Source organism: Trifolium pratense, linkage group LG5 (genome assembly GCF_020283565.1).
Source record: "Trifolium pratense cultivar HEN17-A07 linkage group LG5, ARS_RC_1.1, whole genome shotgun sequence".
NCBI classification, from domain to species: domain Eukaryota; kingdom Viridiplantae; phylum Streptophyta; class Magnoliopsida; order Fabales; family Fabaceae; genus Trifolium; species Trifolium pratense.
In genome coordinates, this window is record NC_060063.1 from 16,764,605 (window position 1) to 16,787,158 (window position 22,554).

Below are 22,554 nucleotides of genomic sequence, written 5' to 3' on the forward strand. Positions count from 1 at the left end.
AGGCAAAGAGACGTTAAGGAGAAGGAATACGTGGGCCGTGCCGCTAGAGCGCCCGAGCACCCACGACCAAAATCAGGGGGCCACCAAGGAGACCCATGGCAAAGGCATCATGGGAAGCCCTACCGCCAACCGCTCAGAAGAGAATTCAGGAATCATCCCGCCAATGAAGACCTCACGCCATTAAACGCCTCAAAGGTTTACGTCTTAAATGAGATTCTGGCCACCGGTTTGGCAAACCTCCCCCCAAGGAGAACCAGTAACATCCCCATGGGGCTGGACGATAACGCCTGGTGCGCGTATCACAGGTGTAGAGGTCACTCCACAGAAAAATGCTTCCGCTTAAGGGATTTAATTGAAGAACTAATAAAAAGCGGACACCTTCGAAAATTCATTGACGACGCCGCCCAAGGGCGGGTTGTCGTGCCAAAAGTTCCCCGGCAGGAGCCACGAGACCCTCCTGGGCCAAACAGAGAGCCTCCCAAGGGGAGAATCTCCGTGAATACAATAGCGGGAGGATTCTCAGGCGGGGGCGAATCAAGCTCAGCAAGGAAAAGGTATGTACGCCGAGCCATCTCGGAGATATACCTCGTAAGTCAACCTCAGCCATTAGACGTACCGGATTTGGCATTCACGGCAAAGGATGGTTTGGAGGTAGCACCCCATGACGATGATCCCTTAGTGATACAAGTCCAAATTTTGAACTGTGATGTAAAAAGAGTACTGATAGATTCGGGGAGTTCAGCAGACATTATGTACTGGGAAGCTTTCAAGGCCATGCAATTAGCAGAAGAGCAATTGCAACCATACTCCGGAACCCTGGTTGGGTTCTCTGGCGAACAAGTGGACGTAATGGGTTACGCCTCCCTTCTTACCACGTTTGGAGAAGGCAGCAATGCCAAAACTATCAAAGTGCGATATCTGGTAGTTAAAACTCCTTTTACCTCCTATAATATTATTATAGGAAGACCCGCCTTTAACGCGTTAGGGGCGGCCATGTCCACTCTATACCTAGCAATAAAATACCCCCTCGAGAATGGGGGAGTAGGAACAGTAAGGGGCGATCAGATTCTCGCCAAGAAGTGCTACGAGTCCAGCTTAAAGATACGACACCGAACTTCCAGCGCAAGCGGGAAATTCGAAAGAAGACAAGCCGCAACTCCAGGCGGCATAAACATGATAGAGAGCGCAGATATGGATCCAAGGGAGGAATTCCAAGATCGAAGGGTAAGCCCTATAGAAGACCTGGAGCAGGTTCAAATTGGCGATTACCCTCACCAGACAACTAGCTTGGGAACAGCGTTGCCCAGCGAGGAGAGGAGACGAATCATCAAAATCTTGAAGGATAACGCTGACCTATTCGCATGGAAACCTTCAGATATGCCAGGGATTGACGAAGGGGTGATAACACATAAACTCTCAATATCACCCAGCACAAAACCAGTTTCCCAAAGAAAAAGGAAGGTGGGAGAAGAAAGACGAGTCGCTATAGCAGAGGAAGTGGAGAAACTAAAGGAAGCAGGATTCATCGAAGAAATAAAATACCCCTCATGGTTGGCAAATGTCGTCATGGTGAAAAAGGCCAGCGGGAAGTGGAGAATGTGCGTGGACTTCACAGACTTAAACAAGGCGTGTCCCAAAGATCCATATCCCCTACCTAACATAGACAGGTTAATTGATGGCGCCTCGGGGTGTAAGATGCTGAGTTTTATGGACGCCTACTCCGGATACAATCAAATAAAGATGAACCCCTCAGACGCCTGCCATACAGCCTTTATGTCGAATACCTGCAACTATTTTTACAACGTCATGCCTTTTGGACTGAAGAATGCGGGAGCAACATACCAAAGGTTGATGGACAGGGTTTTTGCTGAGCAAATAGGGAAGAATTTAGAGGTATATATCGACGACATGGTAGTAAAAACTTCCGAGGGAAGTCGCCATGATGATGATCTGTTGGACATCATGGGATCAGTAAGAAAGTACAACATGAGACTAAACCCAGCAAAGTGTTCTTTTGGGGTACAAGCCGGAAAATTCTTAGGGTTTATGCTCACCAGCAGAGGCATAGAGGCTAACCCCGAAAAATGCCAAGCCATCATAGACATGAGGAGCCCTACATCCGTGAAAGAAGTACAGACCTTGACAGGCAGAATAGCCGCACTATCCAGATTCCTATCATGTGCGGGAGAAAAGGGTTTCCACTTCTTCGCATCTCTGAGGAAAAATGAGAGGTTTTCCTGGACGCCAGAATGCGAAGAAGCCTTCAAACAACTAAAAGAGTTCCTGGCATCACCGCCCATCTTAACACGCCCATTACCAGGTAACACCCTTTACCTATATCTCGCAGTTTCGGATAGAGCTTTGAGTTCAGCTCTAGTTCAAGAAATAGAAGGCGAAGAAAAACCTATATATTTTGTAAGTAGAACCTTAAGGGGAGCAGAAACAAGATATCAAAGAATAGAGAGGTTATCTCTCGCGGTAGTTGTCACAGCCAGAAAGTTAAGGCAGTATTTTCAAAGCCACCAGGTAGTGGTTAAAACAGATTACCCTATCAAGAACGTCCTCCGAAAGCCAGACTTGGCAGGAAGGATGGTGGCGTGGTCCGTGGAATTATCGGAATTTGACATCACCTTCTCACCTAGAGGGGCCATTAAGTCACAAAGACTAGCTGATTTTGTATTGGAGATGTCTACTCCGCCAACAACAGAGAAAACGGCGTTTTGGACACTCTCAGTTGACGGGGCCTCCAATGTGCGAGGAAGTGGAGCCGGAATAGTACTGGAAGGACCGGATGGCGTGATGATAGAACAATCACTACGTTTCGCCTTCAAAGCTAGCAACAACCAAGCGGAATACGAGGCTTTGATAGCAGGAATGAAGTTGGCAAGCGATATGGAGGTAAAAGAGCTAAAGGCCATGAGTGATTCCCAGCTGGTAACCAACCAAGTATCAGGGAAGTTTCAAACGAAAGAGCCGCAGTTAATCAAATACGTGGAGAAGGTGCAAAACCTAGCTAAGCATTTCGATTCGTTCGAATTAGTTTACGTTCCCCGCGAACAAAACATGAGAGCAGATCTATTGTCAAAGTTGGCGAGCACCAAAAAACCAGGAAGCCATAGAACCGTTATCCAAGAAACCATAAAAACTCCCAGCATCAACGGGGAAGAGGTAATGATGGTAATAGAAGAAGAAGACTGGAGATCGCCCATTATCCGGTACCTCCAAAAGGATGAGCTCCCGAAAGAAAGGGAAAAGGCTTTTAAATTGAGGAAAATGGCGGCATGGTATTCAATGGTAGGGGATAAGCTATATAAGAGAGGATTCGCGTCCCCCCTCCTTTTATGCGTCAGTACTGAAGAAGCCAAGCGCATCATGAATGAAGTACACGAAGGATCATGTGGTAGTCATATCGGTTCAAGAGCATTAGCAGGAAAGATATTGAGAGCAGGATTTTATTGGCCAGATATACATGATGATACCGCCATGTATGTAAGAAACTGTGACAAATGCCAAAGACACGCCAACCTGCATCATGTTCCGGGGGAGCCACTGAAGTCAGTGTTATCCCCTTGGCCCTTTTTCATGTGGGGTGTAGATATCGTTGGCCCATTTCCGGTTGGCTATAAACAAGCGCGATGGATCATCGTCGCCGTAGACTACTTTACAAAATGGATTGAAGCAGAGCCGGTATCCAGCATTTCGGCGGAACAGGTAAAAATCTTTTATTGGAAGAAAATCATCTGCAGATTTGGATTGCCCAAATACATCGTATCCGACAACGGTACACAATTCGCTAGCGAAAAGGTCGTTGAATTCTGTCGAAGCAAGGGAATCAAAAACACCTTTATATCAGTGGAGCATCCACAAGCTAACGGACAAGCAGAGTCAGCAAATAAGGTGATACTAAGAGCCTTAAAAAGAAAGCTAGATAGTAAAGGCGAAGCTTGGGTAGCCCACATCTCACCCATCCTCTGGTCGTATCACACCACTCCCCAATCCTCGACAGGTGAAGCGCCATTTACAATGGTCTATGGTTCGGACGCGATGATCCCGGTGGAAATAAATCCTCCTAGTTGGCGCAGAGAAACCACGACGCAGGAAGAGAACGACAGAGCTCTGGAAGAGAACCTAGACATGATCGAGGAAAGAAGAGAAAGAGCGCATTTCAGGGAATTCGCCATAAAGCAAAGAGCCGCTAGGCGTTATAATACGAGAGTCAAACAAAGGAGTTTTCAAGAAGGCGACCTGGTGCTGAAAAGACCTATGGGAAAGGATAAAGGAGGAAAGTTCGCAGCAAACTGGGAAGGCCCCTTTCGGGTGCAAGAAGCTTTCGAAGGAGGAGCATATCGCCTAGAGACCATGGAAGGAAAAATCCTCCCAAGGACGTGGAACGTAGCAAACCTAAAGTTCTACTATAGCTAATCACGGAGCATCACTTTATCGGTGGAAGAATAAGTAAAACCATTCTCTTCTTTTAGCAATATTTTTAAATGATGTATGAGAACCGTTTTCATAAATAAATAAAAAACAATGAGACACTCTTTTCCCCTGTTTTAACGGGGGTTTTTATCGAGGCTCATTGAATTTCAAAATTCTAGTAGTTTATATCTTCCAGCATATCCCAAATAAAGGTCAACCTGATTAAGTTACGGGCTCTGAACCAACAAAAATGGTTATCTCAAACTTGAGCTCTGAATCTTTACTTAAAGATCAACTCAGATGTGAGCGCTGAACCAAAAACAAGGGTTACAGTGCCTTGGCGTCACCTACGAGTTGGGTACGTCAGAAAAAAAAAATTATTAAACAAGGGTTACAGTTCCTTGGCGTCACCCACGAGTTGGGTACGTCAGAAAAAAAAAAAAGAAAAAAAAAATTATTAAACAAGGGTTACAGTTCCTTGGCGTCACCCACGAGTTGGGTACGTCAGAAAAAAAAAAAAGAAAAAAAAAATTATTAAACAAGGGTTACAGTTCCTTGGCGTCACCCACGAGTTGGGTACGTCAGAAAAAAAAAAAAGAAAAAAAAATTATTAAACAAGGGTTACAGTGCCTTGGCGTTACCTGTAAGTCTTACGAGTTGGGTACGTCAGAAAAAAAATTATTAAACAAGGGTTACAGTGCCTCGGCGTTACCTGTAAGTCTTACGAGTTGGGTACGTCGGAAAAAGAAAAATTAAACAAGGTTGAAAAGCCTTGGCGTTACCTGTAAGTCTTACGAGTTGGGTACGTCGGAAAAAGAAAAATTAAACAAGGTTGAAAAGCCTTGGCGTTACCTGTAAGTCTTACGAGTTGGGTACGTCAGAAAAAGAAAAATAAAAAGGTTGCAAAGCCTTGGCGTTACCTGTAAGTCTTACGAGTTGGGTACGTCAGAAAAAGAAAAATAAAAAGGTTGCAAAGCCTTGGCGTTACCTGTAAGTCTTACGAGTTGGGTACGTCAGAAAAAGATACAGTGAAGAAAGGCGAGATTATTGACGCCACCAGAAAAAGCTTATACATAACCAAAGCAAGGCGATTCATCACAACGCCAAATCATTTGCAACCACCAAAAAACAACAGGTATAAAGTTATTTGTATCAATTTACAATTATTATAGAAAATCGAAGATGTCGCAGATGCAAGGATAAAGTTTCCTAAGCGAGAACGACAAAAGGCGTTACCTCTCAACGTAATGCAAATCCATAAAGTTATGAAGAGAAGAAATCAGGCAAATAAAGAAATTTATAAAGGACCCAGCCAAGGGGCAAATTGTTCAAAGCCACAACAGGGCATACAAAATAGTTACAAAAAGCCACAGAAGGGCGAGAACAAAAATCATTACAAACAAAGTCATATCATTCACTGGGAGGTACATAGGGAACAAGCTTTCCGTCAATAATCTGGTTCATCGCATCAGCTTCAGCTAAGCGCTTGGCGTCGAGGTCTGGGAAAAGAAGCTTGACTTGCTCAAGGGCATAGGCGAAGCCTTCCTCATACTGGTTGGCAGCATACAGTTGAAGCTCCTTCACGTCAGTCTCCAACCTCTCCTTCTCTTCGCCCAAGCTCCCCACGGAGAACACCGCTGCATCTTTCTCTTTAGAAAGCTTAGAAATCACCTCATCTTGAGCAGCAGCATTCTCTTTCAGCTTGGTCTCGGAGGCGGCATAACTTTCCTTCACCTTCGCCAGCTTATCCTCATATTCCTTCTTCAACCTCTCAGCCTCGCTCTCCTGGCTATCCCTCAGCTTCTTAATATCTGCCTCCAACTTAGTCTTGGTCTCAGTATATCTCTTCTCAATGTCAGCAAGGTTGTCATCAACGGTCTTCACCTTCTGCTTCGCCTCTTGGACCTCTTGTTCTTGGCGATTTGTCAGCAAGTAATTGAGAAGAGTGCCCTTCACCTCGTATTCCAAAGCTTTCTTCCTGAGATCTGCGGTAGGAGTGTTGGTGAAGCGAGTCATATCGCCAACCATAGTCACTCCCCTTTCAATGAAATCAAAGGGATCAAAAGAGCTCCAGGTAAGAGGAGCATCGGCATCGGCGTCTTGGGAGGGAGGCTGAGAAGAACTAGAAGCTACGCCTTTGCCTTTGTCGGCATCTCCAGCTGGTTGGATAGTCTTCTCAGTTTTTTGTTTTTTAAGTGGCGGGACGACACCCTCTTTAGCAGCCGCCTTTCCTGGAATCTCAACAGGGATGCGCCCGTCATGCTTTCTCTTACTCCGTCCCTCTTTAACTCCAGCCTCCTCCACTTGTAGCTGCCTCAGAGGATCGGCAACGCCAGCAGCAGGATTGGTTTTTTGTTGACGAGCTTTCGCCAAGAACGCCAGTCTTTCTTCATTCGAAATGGTCCTCATTCTTTCTGAAAAATAAAGGAATCAGAAAAACACAGGTTAGTAATAAGGCAAGATCAACATTAAAATAAAAAGAAATATGCACACATGCCAAGTTCATCACTTACGTAAATACTCTGTCAAAGCTTCGCTATTACCCTCACATCTAAGGATATCAGCAGTGTCCATAAGAGCAAAAGAATCAAGAAAGTGGACAATGTCCTGCTCGAAGTCACTCAAAGTTTCAAAGATGGTTCCCTTTATAAGCCTAGGGTTGTCAGTCCAGTAAAAAGGGAACAAGGGATCTCCTATCTCATCATACATTAGATCAGGAAGTTGGTCGCTACTGCGAACCCTAAAGAAGGAGTCCTTGAAGCCTTTGAAGTTGGAGGCATACAGACTCATGAGGCGATGATTGGGTTGACTACTAAGAGAAACCATAGTCTGGGGTTTTAGGTTTTTGATATGGTAAAAACAGAAGAAAACACCAATCGAGGGTACCAGTTCAAAACCTAGGCACATCACCTCGAAGGCTTTTACGAAGGCCCAGCTGTTAGGATGAAGTTGAGTGGGGGCGACATTAAGAACCCTCAACATCTCCGCTTCGAAAGAAGTAAAAGGAAGCCAGAGGTTTAGAGGTTGGATCACGCCAGTATAGAGATAAAAGTAATCCGGCGGGGTGCCGTTCTTAAAAAAGACAAACTCATCTTCTCGGACCGGCTCAGTGATGATAGACTCCTCATGTCTGGACTCTGTAAGCCTGACGGCTTTCCTAAAGCTCATCACCATCTCCGCACTAGTGTATTTTGAAGGAACCTCCATGGTGACGGGAGTATAGCCAGCAACCACCAAATCTCGGCAAGGGTTTTTCCGCTTTCCTGTGAAAGAGGAAGGGGAAATTATGACACAATCACTATCACTACCGCTACTACTATCGCTATCACTGTCACTATCGCTACTGCTTCCAACATCAAAACCCCACAACTCCGAATAAAATCCCCGGCTATTAAGAACGCCGTTTGCCCTAGTATAATGGGCGCGAACTTGTCGCGCCCACTCAAAGTAACCAGGAGAAGAGGCCGAGATTCTCCCCTCATTCTCATCTAACTCCCTCAGGATAACCATTCTCTGAACCTATGAATTAGGGTTCTCCTCCTTTGAGCGAAACTAAATCAAGAAAAAGAATAAAGGTACGAAATAAAATACCTTACGGGTAACACTTCAAAGCCGAGAGAAAAGGACGTCTTCAAAAACGACTGAGAAGCCCCACCGAAGTTGGAAGAGGAAGAAATGAAGCTATACCGAAGTTACGAAAAGCAAGACAAGTGGGCAGAACTAGGTTAGAAGTTGCAAAAGGAATGGAAGGAAGGAAAAGAGCAAAAACTCCCTATTTATAAACCTTAGTCCTAACGTCGATTCGAAGGTATAAGGTTCGAACGAGTAGTGTCATACGGGTCGTCGGATCAAGTACGTGTCAAAGCGCACATCCCAAGAGTAAATCATAGAAGATTTATCGTCAGATGTTCAAATACAACGCCTATAGGCGAGACGCCTAACTATAACGCCTTTAAAGGGAGGGCCACGCCAGGACAACGCCCAACGTGAAAAAAGCCAAAAATCAAGGAGAGGCAGGACATAAAATAAAAGCAAAGACAAAACACAAAGTAACGCATTCTACTCAAAGCAAGAAAGAAAATCTTTATTATTAGCAGAAAATGGAAAGTACAACGAGGAGAAACCAAGGCTACATGGAGAAATCCTAAAATCCTATCAATCAGACTCCGAATCCTTTTGCATAGGCTCAGGGAAAGTCATCTTGGATTCCACGGTGACCCGGGACCCCTCTTCTTCACTGGACGAGGAAGCGCGAAGCTCAGGAGGAACATAGGTCTCCAGAAACGAAACGTAATCCTCGTCACCACTACCAGAATCGGAGGTATCCGAGGAAAGAACGATAACCTCCACCTTTTTGACATCCTTAGACCTTCGGGAGCGAGTGGAGTTAGAGGTTGAAACCTCAACTCTTTTCTTCCTCCGCTGAGGCGGAGTATCTCTGGCAACAGGTTTTTTCGCATTATTATTTTCCATCATCAAGATTCAAAACAAGAGGATAAAAATTCGAGTTTTCAGCAGGCGATATTTATAGTCAGTGTTTAGCTTAACATCGTTATTAACGATAGTAGCAAATGCTTGGACGGTTGCAACCACCAAGTTTTGACTATCTCGAAAAATGCCATTTTTACGTTTCCCAGAGGTCAAAATTTGACCCATTTTAGTTATGAAAGACCGCAAAAAGAGACGGTACTAAAAGGAACAGAAGAGCAACATAGAAAGAAAGGAAATTGCTTAAATATTCAAATTCATACAAAGGAAATACAACGGAAGCAAAGAAAACAGAAGCAAAATAACAAAGATCCCAAAATCCGAAAGCAAATTACAAATACTAGAAAGAAAAACACAAAACGGAAAGATGAGCAAACAAAAGGCTTCAGGGCATGGTAGAACCCCCCAATTCACCAGCATCGGCAACGGCGATACGGTGCATTTCCTCCAATGCCCGTTTCACCCTCTTCGCCTTCACCATATTCTCGTCAATAGGCTTCAGATCCTCCCTTAGTTCGCTTTGTTTGTCCAGAAGGTCCACCAAAGAATGGCGCCGGGAAATCAACTTAGCAATGTCATCCCTAATCTCGCCTTGAAGAGCCCTTTTCCTCTTCACCAGCGGCTTCATCTCCTTATTCAGCATCGCCAAACGATCATCCACTCTGCGCTCCTCATTGAAGCATATCCCCAAGATCTCCTCTTGCACACCCATAGTCTCCTTCGTAATCTCTATCTGGCTGTCAACAGCTTCAGTGACTTCGGCGTGGCACTCCTTCACATTTTCCACAGCGATCACAAAGGATGCACTATCCTTCAGTTCCTTCTCCAGACGAAGCACACTATCGAGAAAGCGTTTCTCTTCTTTGGTCAACCTCCAGCAGTAGTCGTTAAGCTCCTTGACGAATTCAGAAAATTCGCCAAAATCTTCCATCAAGTCTTCAGTATTGATGGTCAGCATGCGACGGAGCCGCTTGATAACCGGAGAGGCGGGAGACTGACCGCATTCAAAAGGAGGATTTTTGGGAGACATAATGTGGAAGAGAAGTCTAAAAGGTTAGCGAACAACAAGGAATGAGTTAATCGGGGCATTGAACGCTTCATTTATAGACAAAGAAATCTCATCGTGGCAATAGCTAGTGGGGAGACGGTTGAGGAGGATTATACACGAACAGAGGAACGTGCGCCAGGGAGTGGGAGAGGATGTAACTTCGCGCCAAGAATTATGGAGGGAAATTCGAATTGTACTTAAGCATTTCATTCCTACGGCTCTCATGCTTGGGGGGCTGTGGACTGGGCAATGGGCTTAAAGGCAAAATCAAACTAGCCCAATTAATATGAGAAAGGAAACAGGCCCAAAACAATTAAACTCTAGGTGTCCATTTGGCGATATAAGGCCTGGGCGAGGTAGACAATGAAGGATACCGCCCATAAGATGGATTTACGTACGATAACAAAATATCTTCATCCTTCTCTGCCTTAGCGATTAACTTGGGAATGAAGAAACCAACTCCTTGAAACTGCCATGGCTTGGAGACCAAGGTTTTATTCCTACTTTCACGCTGCACCACCGGAAAAGGCGCTGAAGATCGGATTTTTAGGAGCCCTTGCTTGGAGAAGAAGACTAGAAGCTCTATAAATAGCTCCTCACTTTCATTTGTAAAGGCACGAATTCTGACTTATAAAACTCCCAGGGTTGTTGGGATTGAACTGAGTGTAATCACACCATTTGATCAATAACACAAACCCCCTTGTTTTTTACCAGAACATCACGCAAAAAAAAAAAATTCCCGCTTCAATTTGTGATGAAGCGGAGAAAGATTTGTCGTCCCAAAGAGGAGGGTGGTATGGGTTTTAGAAATCTCCGGATTTTGAACCAAGTTTATAAACATAAATTAGCTTGGCAAATGGTTGCGGATCCTGATAAGCTTTGGGTTCAAGTTATGAGAGCCAAATATAATTGTAGTTTCCTGTCCACCCCTAATATTATTGCTCGATGTAACTCTTCAAACATTTGGAAAGCTATTGTTAAAGCATGGGAGCATGTCAACCCTCACATCATATGGGTGATAAATGATGGTCATGGAACTCGTTTCTGGAAGGACATTTGAATACCAAATTGTGGTGTCTTGGAGGATCAATACTCAAACCTTATTCCTATGGGTGAAATCGAGTATTCTGTATCTAGTTATGTGATAGACGGGGATAAGAATTGGAATATGTTGGCCACTCGTCTCCCAGAGTCTATTTGTAATTTGATTGCAAAATTGAAGCCACCTATTGTCAGAAGTAGTGATATTCCCAATTGGAATATGTCCACGGATGGAAATTTTAGTATTAACCCAGCTTATAAATTTCTTAGTAGTAATGATAATGATAATACTAATGTTAGTCCTTTGTTTGATCAGGTTTGGCATTGGCGAGGTCCGACTAGGATTCGCGCTGTTCTATGGAAGCTAGCCCATGGATCATTGCTGACAAATGCAGTCAGAGCACACCGCCAGATGACAACAGATGATACATGTCCCAAATGTCAATCTTATCCGGAAACCATAATGCATATGCTTCGAGATTGTGAGGACGCTCAAAACTACTGGAACTAGTTCATCACAGAAGATAATTGGGCCAAGCTTTTCAGTCTTGGCTTGTACGGTTGGCTGGAATGGAACATCACTACTAAACATATTGGAGCTAGCAACACGGATTGGCCTACTTCTTTTGGTGTTTCGGTTTGGTCTCTTTGGAAGGATCACAATAAACTAGTATTTTCTAGAGAGACAGAGCTTGCAACACATCTTACTTTAAAAATCATAGACACAGCTTATCAGATTGAAAAAGAGATTAAGTCCCCTCTTGCATCTCGATCTGTAAACCTGTGCCGAAAATACATGCATTGGTCAAAGCCTCCTCCTGAGTTTTTCAAAATAAATACAGACGGATGGTATGTACACGGTCAAGCGGCTTGCGGAGGAATTATCAGAAATCACAATGAAAACTTTGTTAAAGGTTTCATGTGTATGCTTGGGTCAAGAAATGCTCTCTTTGCAGAATTAAAAGGAATTCTCATTGGTCTTCAGATAATGAGAGAGATGCAACTTACAAATGTCATTCTTGAAACAGATTCCATACATGTCATCAATAGATCCAGAATCGTCATACCTCAATTTTTCATCTCCAACCTCTCAGGGTCAATTATTCGTATAAATCGCATTCATCGTGAAGCAAACACTTGTGCCGATGCTAGATGTTATTAGTCCTAGTATTAATTTGCTTCTTGATAAAGATTTAAGGGGAGCTTGTTCCTCTGTAGTCGGTCTTTAGTTTTTTTTATATTCCTTATCTTATAAAAATAAATCTAATTAGACAAATCATATTTTTATAGGAAGTTTCTATATAATCGTTCATAGTTTATCCGAGAATTTATAGATAGTATGATGTAAATTCTTCTCCTTCAATTGAATTTGTTTTTATACATAGGAGCAATCAAAAATCAAACTCTTATCACTTGATTAATTTGTGACAAATATTTTCTTTTAAAAGGGTGATATTGTTTGATTAATTTTATGAATATACACTAGACAAATATACTATTTGAGTATCTTTGTCATTTTTTAAAATAGACAAAATTACACCGCGCGGGTCCTTTATTTTTTTTGTAACACTTTGATCCTTTATTTTTTTGTAACACTTTTGTCTTTTATCTTATTTATTTATAACATTTTGATTATTTATCTTATTTATTTGTAACACTTTGGTAATAATAATAAGATAAATGACCAAAGTGTTATAAATAAATAAGATAAATGACCATAATGTTAAAAAAAATGATAAAGGATCAGAGTGTTAAAAAAAATAAGATAAAAAATCCATAGTATAATTTTGTAAATAATATACTCTTCTTTATCGGTTTTCATTTCATGTACACTCTATAACTCACTTTTTTATTTTATACAGTGTCAAATATTTTTCTGCTAATTTGTGTTCAAATATCATTGTACGTAAAACCTATTTAAATAACGTTTTAGGCAGTTTTTTTTTGGACTTCAAAATCAAATTATAAGATGTATTGGATTTTTTTTTAAGTCACTCACTGCATATATTCAATCATACAAGTTTCAATCTTCAAATGTGTTAATTCTTTCAAGACCCTCAAGAATCAAGATGAATCATTCTCTTATCCACTTTCTGATGTCCAACAATAAAAACAGGGAAGAGACACGTTATGGTTTACATTCAAGACTTGACATGTGTAACATATATTGTCCTTCCACAAACCAACAAATATATATATGATCGGTTCGGGACTTCTTTTGTAAGAAAATAATTTATATAATTCGACGAGTGTTACGTGAGCTTTGTATGATTTGTTTATGATGTTGTTTCTATGACTCTTTGTAAATTTTTGTAGTCTATCTTGGCACATCTTGTACTAGGGAGGTTGTTGTGGTAATATATCTCATTTTAGTTTTTTCAAAAAAAAAAGTAAATAATTTTTTTAATTCATAAATTTTTACTTAACAAAAAAATTATATTTTTATAAATTATTTTTCATAAACTAAATTTAGTTTACCAGTAAAAAATTTAAATAATATGCTAAAAATACTAGGTTCGATCCTGAGCTCCATTATATAAAAAAAATACTATCATAATAAATTTATAATAAATAAAATTTTATTCATTTATTTATTTATTAAAGCTATTTTTTATAAACTCAAAAATAAATAATTCAAACATATCCATAATCGAATTGTACGTACGACCATGTGCACAAGATGTGTAACCATGTAAAAAAACAAACAATAGACACGTAGCAATTCCTAGTTCAAACAATTGACAAGTGTACATATAAATAAAGATATAAAAATATAGAACATGCATTATATAAATACAATGGATTGGTAATTATTTGAATGTTTGTTTTTGTTGTATAATGTTCTGGGCCGAGCATCGAGCTCGAGTATCAGAAGGTGTCGGACATACACGATCCGAGCAAGACTCCAACGGTCTGATACTCTTACGTATTGTAACGGCCGTAAACCGGAATGATGGGCATTTACTGCACATCAAGGCTTCCAAGCCGTTTTCCGGCAGCCACTTGATGGCCATTAATGCCATCAAGGGCCTTAGCCCACCGCTGGGGGCTATATATATGCATCTCCACTTCATTTGCAAGGTACGCATTATCTAGCTAAGAAAACCTTCACATACACAAACTGACTTAAGCGTCGGAGTGCCTGCAGGTACACAACCCCCCTCCGCTTCAACAGGGGTCTCAACGCTCTCAACCACCGCAAACGCCGGCGAAGTCGCATCATTCTGGTCAACACGATCAGTGGCGCCGTCTGTGGGGACTATAGTTTCCCTGTTTAACCAAACCAAAAACTAAAACTTCCTCCAAAACACCTCTTTCACGACCAATGGCTGGCGTAAACAACCACCAAATCCCGGAGCACGTGGCGGAGAACCATGGAACACCAATGGACTACGCGCCGTACCACCCGTTGGACGGCCAATTCGCCTCCGTAACGGAAGATGGCCAAGGAGGGCAAGACGAGCATTACGAGCCCTACAACCCAGAAGAACCGCAGATCCCTGTGGCTACCCCGCCACAGGCGACTCCGGCAGTGGCTATCCCTCCGGGCGTTCCCATGCAAGAAATGATGGCTGCACTGGTCAATGCAATCAACCGCCAGTCGGACTTATTACTGCAGCAGAACCAGCGATACGAGTTGCAGAATCAAAGGCTCGAGCAGCAAAGCCGTCGCATCGACGCAATTGCTGAATCGAGGGTCACGGCGCAAGCTCACCCAGCTCGCCGTTCACCCACACCTGTGAGAAGCAGAACCTACTCCAGGTCACGCTCACCACCTCGCCACAGAAGCGAAAGGAGGTCGAGCCCAAGGAGAAACGAGGCAATATCTCGAAACTCCACCCCACCGAGGAGACATTCCCCTAGAAGGGACAACCCTCCTCGCCGCCAAAGGAACCGATCCCCGGAAGAAAGGGACAGTCACCAAGGCCCCCTCTCCCGAAGGATCCGAGAACTCCCCCTGCCGGTCGGACTCGAGAAACCACCGGCAATGGATACCTACGATGGCTCGACAGATCCGGACGAGCACATCGAAAATCTTGAAGCTCTCCTCGAGTACAGAAATGTACGAGGCTCTATCAAGTGTAAGCTCTTTCCCACAACTCTGAGGAAAGGCGCTATGGCTTGGTACAAGAGCTTGGCGCCAGGATCCATAGACTCTTGGTCGGACCTGTGCGCCCGCTTCCGGGCTCACTTCACTTCCTCGAGGCGTCATCCAAAAACTGAAGCAACCCTCGAAGCCATTATCCAAGGCGAGAACGAGCCTCTAAGGGCCTACCTCGAACGGTTCAACAAAGCAGCCGTAGAAGTGAAGGTCGAGGAGAGCATGAAGCTGTATCTCCTCGACAGGGGACTACATCCGGACAACGACTTTGCTAAAGCTGTCGGTATCGAAGAGCCGAAGACGCTGGATGCATTCTTCGAAAAGGCAAAGAAGTACATCGCCTACGAGGAGAAGCAGAGGGCCAAAGATCTAAGGAGGCCTAAAAGTCAAGAAAAAACCAGGAACCACGAGAAAGATGAAGCTGGAACCTCGCGAAGAGGTAACGAAAAGCAAAAGGAGGAAAGGATTAAAGATTCCAAACCTCCTCGGGGAAAATTCACAACATACACTCCACTAAATGCATCAAGAGATCGCATTTTCGCCGAAGTCTCCGCTGCGGACTTCAAAAAGGCTGGGATCCACTTCCCAAGACAGCAGCCCATGAAGGCAAATACTGATAGGACGAAATTCTGTCGCTATCATAAAAGCCATGGACACGTTACTGAGGACTGTGTCCACTTAAAAGACGCTATCGAAATTCTGATACAAAAGGGTTATGCCCGAAGATACGTTCAGAACGACGAACAAGCACAACAACAACAACAACAACAACAACAACGGCGGGAGCCTCAAGAGGTCGCAATGGCCATTGATGTTCCCGAGCAGGAAAACAGAGGCATCGTCCCTCAGGCACTGGCCATCTCGGCACCTGAAATTCCACTCCCATCCCCAGGGTCAGACGAGGGAGCACTCATGAGGCATTTCAACGCCCACCTGAATGGCTCATGGGAAAACTTCCCCAAAGCACTGGTGATAACAGGGGGAGGCCTAAACAAAATCACCCTCGGATCGGTAAAAAGAAAGTTCGAGGAGCTGGAAAACGTTTGCTCGGTAACTCCCATCACCGTTACCAAACCTGAGGGAGACTCCGACCCGCTGGCCTTCTACAAATCAGAAGTTCCTGGGGGCTCGCCAAACTATCAGATACCACTGTTGGTGAGGGCTCGCATGGCAAACTTCGACGTCCATCGCATCCTCGTAGATCAGGGGAGCTCGTGCGACGTAATGTACTCGGGGCTTTTCAAAACTTTACAGCTATCGGAGAAGAACTTGGTTCCATATGTAGGACCCGACCTCCAGGGGTTCAACGGGTCGACTACCAAACCTTGGGGATATGTGGACCTCATCGTCACTTTCGGCGAGGAGAAGGCTATGAAATCCGTGAGGACACAATTCATGGTCGTCGACTGTCCCTCGCTGTACAACTGCATCATCGGCAGAACTACTTTAGCAGAGCTGTTTGCTGTGTCGTCCACCGTTCACTTGAAGCTGAAATACTACACACCGGACGGCCAGGTCGCCACCATCAACGGCGATATAGCTGCTGCGAGGAGATGTTTCGAGGCCGCGGCAAAAAATCTGAGCACCGTGGCAACCCCCAAGAAAACTGAAAAGAAAAATCCGGGGGTAAACACTATTGGAGGTTCCGTCGACATAGATGCTCGACTCACAAAAAAGGAGCATCAGGAAGAGAAGCAGAAGGACCTCACCGAGGCTGAAAAGAAAATCTACCGTCCAATTCCGGACGGAGATTTCGAGCTGGTACCCTTGGGCGAAGACCCCCTCAAAGGGATCAAGATTGGAACTGGGCTCCCCGACTTGGTCAAAAAGCAACTAATCGCCTGCCTTAAGGACAATGCTGAACTGTTCGCCTGGAGCGCTGCAGAGATGCCTGGTATCGACCCTGAGGTCGCTTGTCACCAGTTGACTTTAGATCCTAGGGCTAGTGCCGTTGTTCAGCGGCGTAGGAAGCAGTCTCCCGAAAAAGCGGAGGCTGCTGAAAAAGCTGTAAAAGACCTCCTCGAGGCAAATTTCATTTCGGAAGCTAGGTATACCACCTGGCTATCCAATGTTGTACTTGTTAAGAAATCGAATGGAAAATGGCGCATGTGTGTTGACTATACCGATCTTAATAGGGCTTGCCCTAAAGACGCTTACCCTTTACCTAACATAGACAAATTAGTAGATAATTCATCAGGATTTAAAATACTATCGTTTATGGACGCGTACTCGGGTTATAATCAAATAAAAATGGCTGAAATCGATAAAAAGAAAACAGCATTTATGACCGAATCAGGTAATTATTATTACAACGTGATGCCTTTCGGGCTTAAAAACGCAGGCGCCACATACCAAAGGATGATGAACAAAGTCTTCAATAATGAAATCGGTGACATGCTCGAAGTATACATGGATGATATGATTGTCAAATCCGAAGAGGAAGTCGATCATACAGCCCATCTGAAAAAAGTATTCGACCAAGCGAGAAAGTATAACATGAGATTCAATCCTGAAAAATGCACGTTCGGCGTAAAAGCTGGGAAATTCCTCGGATTCTACTTAACCGAAAGAGGAATCGAAGCTAACCCCGATAAATGCAGAGCGTTCTTTGAATTCCCTACGCCGGACTCAAAGAAATCAATCCAATCATTAAATGGGATGCTCACAGCCTTATCTCGTTTTGTCGCAAAATCCGCTCAACACGCACTACCTTTATTCAAATTACTTCGAAAAGAATCCGCATTCGAATGGACAAAGGAATGCGAGGATGCGCTACAGCACTTAAAACGAGCATTATCCGAACCCCCAGTCCTAACGCGACCCAACGAAGGGGAAGCCTTATACCTTTACCTCGCCGTAGCTTCGGAGGCCATCAGTGCCGTTCTCATAAGAGAAACCGAGCAAGGGCAAAAACCCGTTTATTTCGTGAGTAAGGCTCTGCAAGGACCAGAACTCCGATATTTACAGATTGAAAAAACGGCCTTAGCAGTAGTCATGGCCGCGAGGAAACTAAGACACTATTTCTTAGCTCACTCCATCGTTGTTCGAACTGATCAACCAATTAAGCAACTCCTCGCGAGGCCAGACATGACGGGACGAATGCTAAAATGATCGCTCGAGTTGTCCGAATTCGAAATCTTTTTCGAAAGCAGAAAGGCTCTAAAAGCCCAAGTGCTAGCAGACTTCATAGCCGAAATGACCACGTCATCCACCCCGGATAAAAACAAATGGACCATCTTCGTAGATGGATCCTCGAATCCACAAGGAAGTGGCGCAGGTATCATACTCGAAAGCGGTGAAGGAGTGCTCATAGAAGTTTCACTCGAACTCGCCTTTCCAACCACAAACAACCAAGCCGAATACGAAGCTTTCTTGGCAGGATTAAGGTTGGCTCAGGACATGGAAGCCGAGGAAATTAAGATATTCACGGACTCACAGCTCGTCGCATCACAAATAACCGGGGAATACCAAACAAAAGACGAGCGACTCACGGAATATTTAAACTTGATCAAAGAAAAATTAACCAAATTCAGACAAACCGAAATCAAGCACGTTCCTCGCGAACACAATGCAAGAGCAGATATCTTATCAAAGCTCGCGAGCACTAAGAGAAAGAAAGGCGGAAATCAATCGCTTATTCAGGAAACGTTATCCAAACCAAGCATAGTGAAACCCACCGAGGTATTCCTGATATGCGAGATCAACGCCGACAGCTGGATGACACCCGTGTTCAAATTTTTGAACACCGGAAACCTTCCACTCGACAAGAAGGAGGCAACTAAGGTTAAAAGAAGAGTCTGCGCATACGTAATCCTAAATGGAAAAATGTACCGCCGAGGATTTTCCATCCCTCTACTAAGGTGTGTCGAGGAAAGCGAGGTAGCCTCGATCCTCGGCGAGATCCACGAAGGAATAAACGGTCAACACATCGGTGGACGCTCCTTGGCCAGAAAGGCCTTGCGAGCAGGATTCTATTGGCCTACCATGCAAGCAGACGCAAAAGAGCATGTCAAAAAATGCGACAAATGCCAACGTCACGGGGACATGCACTTGGCCCCTCCAAACGAGCTAAAAACACTATCGTCCCCGTGGCCGTTTTCTTGGTGGGGGATGGACCTCTTAGGACCGTTTCCAACGGCAGCAGGACAAAATAAATACCTAATAGTAGCTGTCGACTACTTCACAAAATGGATCGAAGCCGAACCTCTCGCCCACATCACAACATTCAACGTATTGCGATTCTTTAAACGCAATATACTTGCGCGGTTTGGGATCCCTCAAGTTGTCGTTACAGATAACGGGACTCAATTCACGGACAAGAAAGTGCGAGAGTTTATGGCAAAGATAGGTACAACCCAACACTTCACTTCTGTTGAACACCCTCAAACGAACGGCCAAGCCGAAGCTGCAAACAGGGTTATATTACGAGGACTTAAAAGAAGGTTGGATGAAGCAAAGGGAAAATGGACAGAGGAACTACACAGCGTACTCTGGTCCTACCGAACCACTCCACATTCTACAACGGGAGAAACGCCTTTCCGACTAACATACGGAACAGAGGCAGTAATTCCAGTAGAAACCGGAGCATCCTCCTTCCGAACGGAAGTACCCCTTGAAGGGGAAGACAACCATGAAATGCTCAGAGAGGAGCTCGACCTCTTGGAGGAACTCCGAGACGGTGCAGCCCTCCGAGAAGCTACGCTAAAGCAAAAAATAGCAAAACGGCACGATAAAAAGGTCATTAAGCGAGAATTCGACGTTGGGACACTAGTACTACGACGTAACCAAAAGGATTCCCGCGAGGGTAAACTCGCGGCAAATTGGGAAGGACCTTATCGTGTCCGAGCCAAAACCGAAAACGGTGCTTATTATTTGGAAGATCTTTACGGAAAAGAAATTCCTCGACCTTGGAATGCCGAAAAGCTCAAACAATACTACAGTTGAGGGAAACTCAAAGCAGTCCCTCGACAAAGGCTGTGTCTTCGCCCATGAGAAGCACGCCTATACAACGGAGGAGTGTTTAGGTACGGGCATGAATCTTAAAATATAAAACAAAGTCGAGACATTTTTGAACTCGATAATGTTGGCGAGGATAGTTCTAGACCACGGAACACCATCGCCATAGTACACGCCCGGTAGAACCCCAGCTCGCGATGGGATGTTCACACCCCGAGGAGGAAAGCTTAACAACAGCCCCTCTCCTCGTCGTTAGTTTGGATAAACATCTCCAAACACTTGGAATGGTTCCCCACACCTTCTAAGCCCGGCATCAAATGGTACCAGCTACCACAACGATGACCACCATCCAAGCACACACTAACGCGAAGAAACGAATAATTCGGCGTATAGAATGTTTGGAAAATTATCAAGTTAAAAACCTCAAATTTGGTCGAGCGCAAACAGAAAGACAATCAAAGCATAGGCTTAAGAGCGTCGAGCATACAAACGATCGATTCGACATTCAGAGGAAATTAAAAACATCGCCATACAAAGCCTAAGTCTAGATATGAGATAAAGGCGAAAAGGCAGGAGAATAAATTAAAGTATTGATATTTAAAAACCCCGAAGGGCCATAATTGTCAATTACATCAAAAAGGGCAAACGCCCGAACAAAATAAAGAAAGAAAAAACAAATTTACACTTCATCATCAGGAGGGGTGACAATAGCTCCATCACGAACCTCCTTCTCCTCGTCTAGCCCCTCCTCAGTCATACCGGGGTTAAGAATCCTAAGCTGGGCCACCGCATTGTTGAAGCTAAAAGAAGCAGCAGCAACCATGTTGGACTCGAGCTCCTGGATCTTTGCAATCAAAGCAGCACGAGAGGAGGAGGCATACACCCCTTCGGGATCGAGCTCCTTCTCCTCATCCTCGACAATCCCGGTGACTTGGAGCCTCTCCAAGTTCCCTTCCAGCTCGCCTATCAAAACCTTCTGCTCATCAGCCCTCTGCACATCACTATCCCTCTCCTCCGATACAGTCTTGAGCCTATCCTCCGCTTCCTTGAGATTGGCCGAGAGAGTCTTGCGCTCCTCCCTGTACACCTCGCAGGAGGCCTCGGATTCTGCCAACCTCCGCTGCAACAGAGGCAATTCCCTGCGAGCTTCATCCCTCTCCTCCAGGTACTTGCACTCTCGTCCATTCAAAAAAGTCGCCACTTCGACTAATTTGAGCAAGGCCATGGATTGGGCAGCAATCTCAGTACGGAGAGCCTCAGGACCCATATCAGAGAGGATGGCTTCGTCCGCCGGATTGATCTTCACTTTGGTCTCTCCATTCAACAGTTCGCCATGAGCGTAGATTGGAGGAAGAACAAAATCCTCTGCAGGAACGCCAGCAGACAACCTGTGGGGGCCGGGGCGAGAAGGATCATCCTGGCCAGAAAGGTCCACTACCTCACGCTCCTGACGAGAAGAGGTTTCCTCCTCCAGTCGTATCCTCTTCGAGCGATCCAAGTTTGAGGCTGTGGGAGATTGAGGGGCAGAAGAAGTTGTAGCAGCACTGCTCGCCTCCCTCTTGTTCTTAGCAGCACGAGCTTTACGGAGAGCAGCGGATCCACTGGTCATTGTACCTACACAAATCAAAGCAACAGTTAGCAAAACGCAGGCGAGCAAATAAAAGAAGCGAAAACAGTTGGTAAAAAATAAATAAAAGAAAGCTACGAGCATACTCCAAAAAGCGGTCAATTTTTCCAAGGTATCGCAAGCGAGCAACTCTTTCGTAGCGATCACCTTCGGGCAAGTAAACCTTCGACCATCTACCCCGAAAAAAGGCTCGCCCCCAGGGTCACTCAGAAGGTAAGGAGGCAAGCCCTCCACAAACTCCAATAGTTTCTTATAGTCAGCTCTCTCCTCAGCTGACAACGCTCCCAGCGTAAACACAAATTCCTTGGTCGACATGGAGTAATGATCCCTACGCCAATAGAACGGGAATCTAGCAAAATCCTCCTCTATAGGGAGACCCTGCTCATCGAGCACTTCCTGTCCTAGCTCATCAATTCGATGCCCCCTACGAACGAAATTGTTCCAACCTTTCGTCGTTATTGGCCTGACTCCATAGAAAACGGACTTGAACCCCCGCACCGATTCATCGAACATATCAAAAAGGCGTTTCCGTTGCCTCAACGAAACCCATCCATGTTTGGTGTCCGGTACCGGGGCTCCTTTCGCGAGCTTCCCCTTCGCCTGCTCACCCCGAGGACAGCTCCGTTGAAGGCCAAAATGATAGAAAAATAAAGGCAAAGTGGGGCCCAGACCCAAATACTCAGCAGTTTTCTCGAAAGCCTTGATAAAGGCCAGCGAGTTCGGGTGGAGTTGAGAAGGGGCTAACCGAAGATGACGAAAGATGGACACTTCCAGATCGGTGAAGGGCAACCGAATTCCCAGATGCTTAAAAGCGATCTCGTACATGGGAATCGTCCCCCAAGCCCAATTACTGCAGATCCTATGACGAGCAGT

The 22,554-nt window shown here is 44.7% G+C and overlaps 2 protein-coding genes across 2 annotated transcripts; both read left to right on the top strand.

Moving 5' to 3' along the window:
* Nucleotides 1–267: 267 nt before the first annotated feature.
* LOC123886130 lies at nucleotides 268–1,286 on the top strand. The gene is made up of 2 exons (XM_045935469.1): nucleotides 268–752; nucleotides 986–1,286. The coding sequence occupies exons 1-2, from the start codon at nucleotides 268–270 to the stop codon at nucleotides 1,284–1,286; spliced, it is 786 nt and encodes a 261-aa protein (XP_045791425.1).
* Nucleotides 1,287–11,063: 9,777 nt separating this feature from the next.
* Nucleotides 11,064–12,158, top strand: LOC123886131. Its single transcript, XM_045935470.1, has 2 exons — nucleotides 11,064–11,390; nucleotides 11,508–12,158. The coding sequence occupies exons 1-2, from the start codon at nucleotides 11,064–11,066 to the stop codon at nucleotides 12,156–12,158; spliced, it is 978 nt and encodes a 325-aa protein (XP_045791426.1).
* The last annotated feature ends 10,396 nt before the right edge of the window (nucleotides 12,159–22,554 follow it).

What these genes read in the sequence shown, in the direction of transcription:
- LOC123886131 (XM_045935470.1), top strand. Translation starts at nt 11,064, where the DNA reads ATGGGTGAAATCGAGTATTCTGTATCTAGTTATGTGATAGACGGGGAT. An exon ending in GATCATTGCTGACAAATGCA is followed by an intron (nt 11,391 to 11,507) that starts GTCAGAGCACAC and finishes TACTGGAACTAG; the next exon opens with TTCATCACAGAAGATAATTG.
- LOC123886130 (XM_045935469.1), top strand. Translation starts at nt 268, where the DNA reads ATGGGGCTGGACGATAACGCCTGGTGCGCGTATCACAGGTGTAGAGGT. An exon ending in GGGAGTTCAGCAGACATTAT is followed by an intron (nt 753 to 985) that starts GTACTGGGAAGC and finishes TTAACGCGTTAG; the next exon opens with GGGCGGCCATGTCCACTCTA.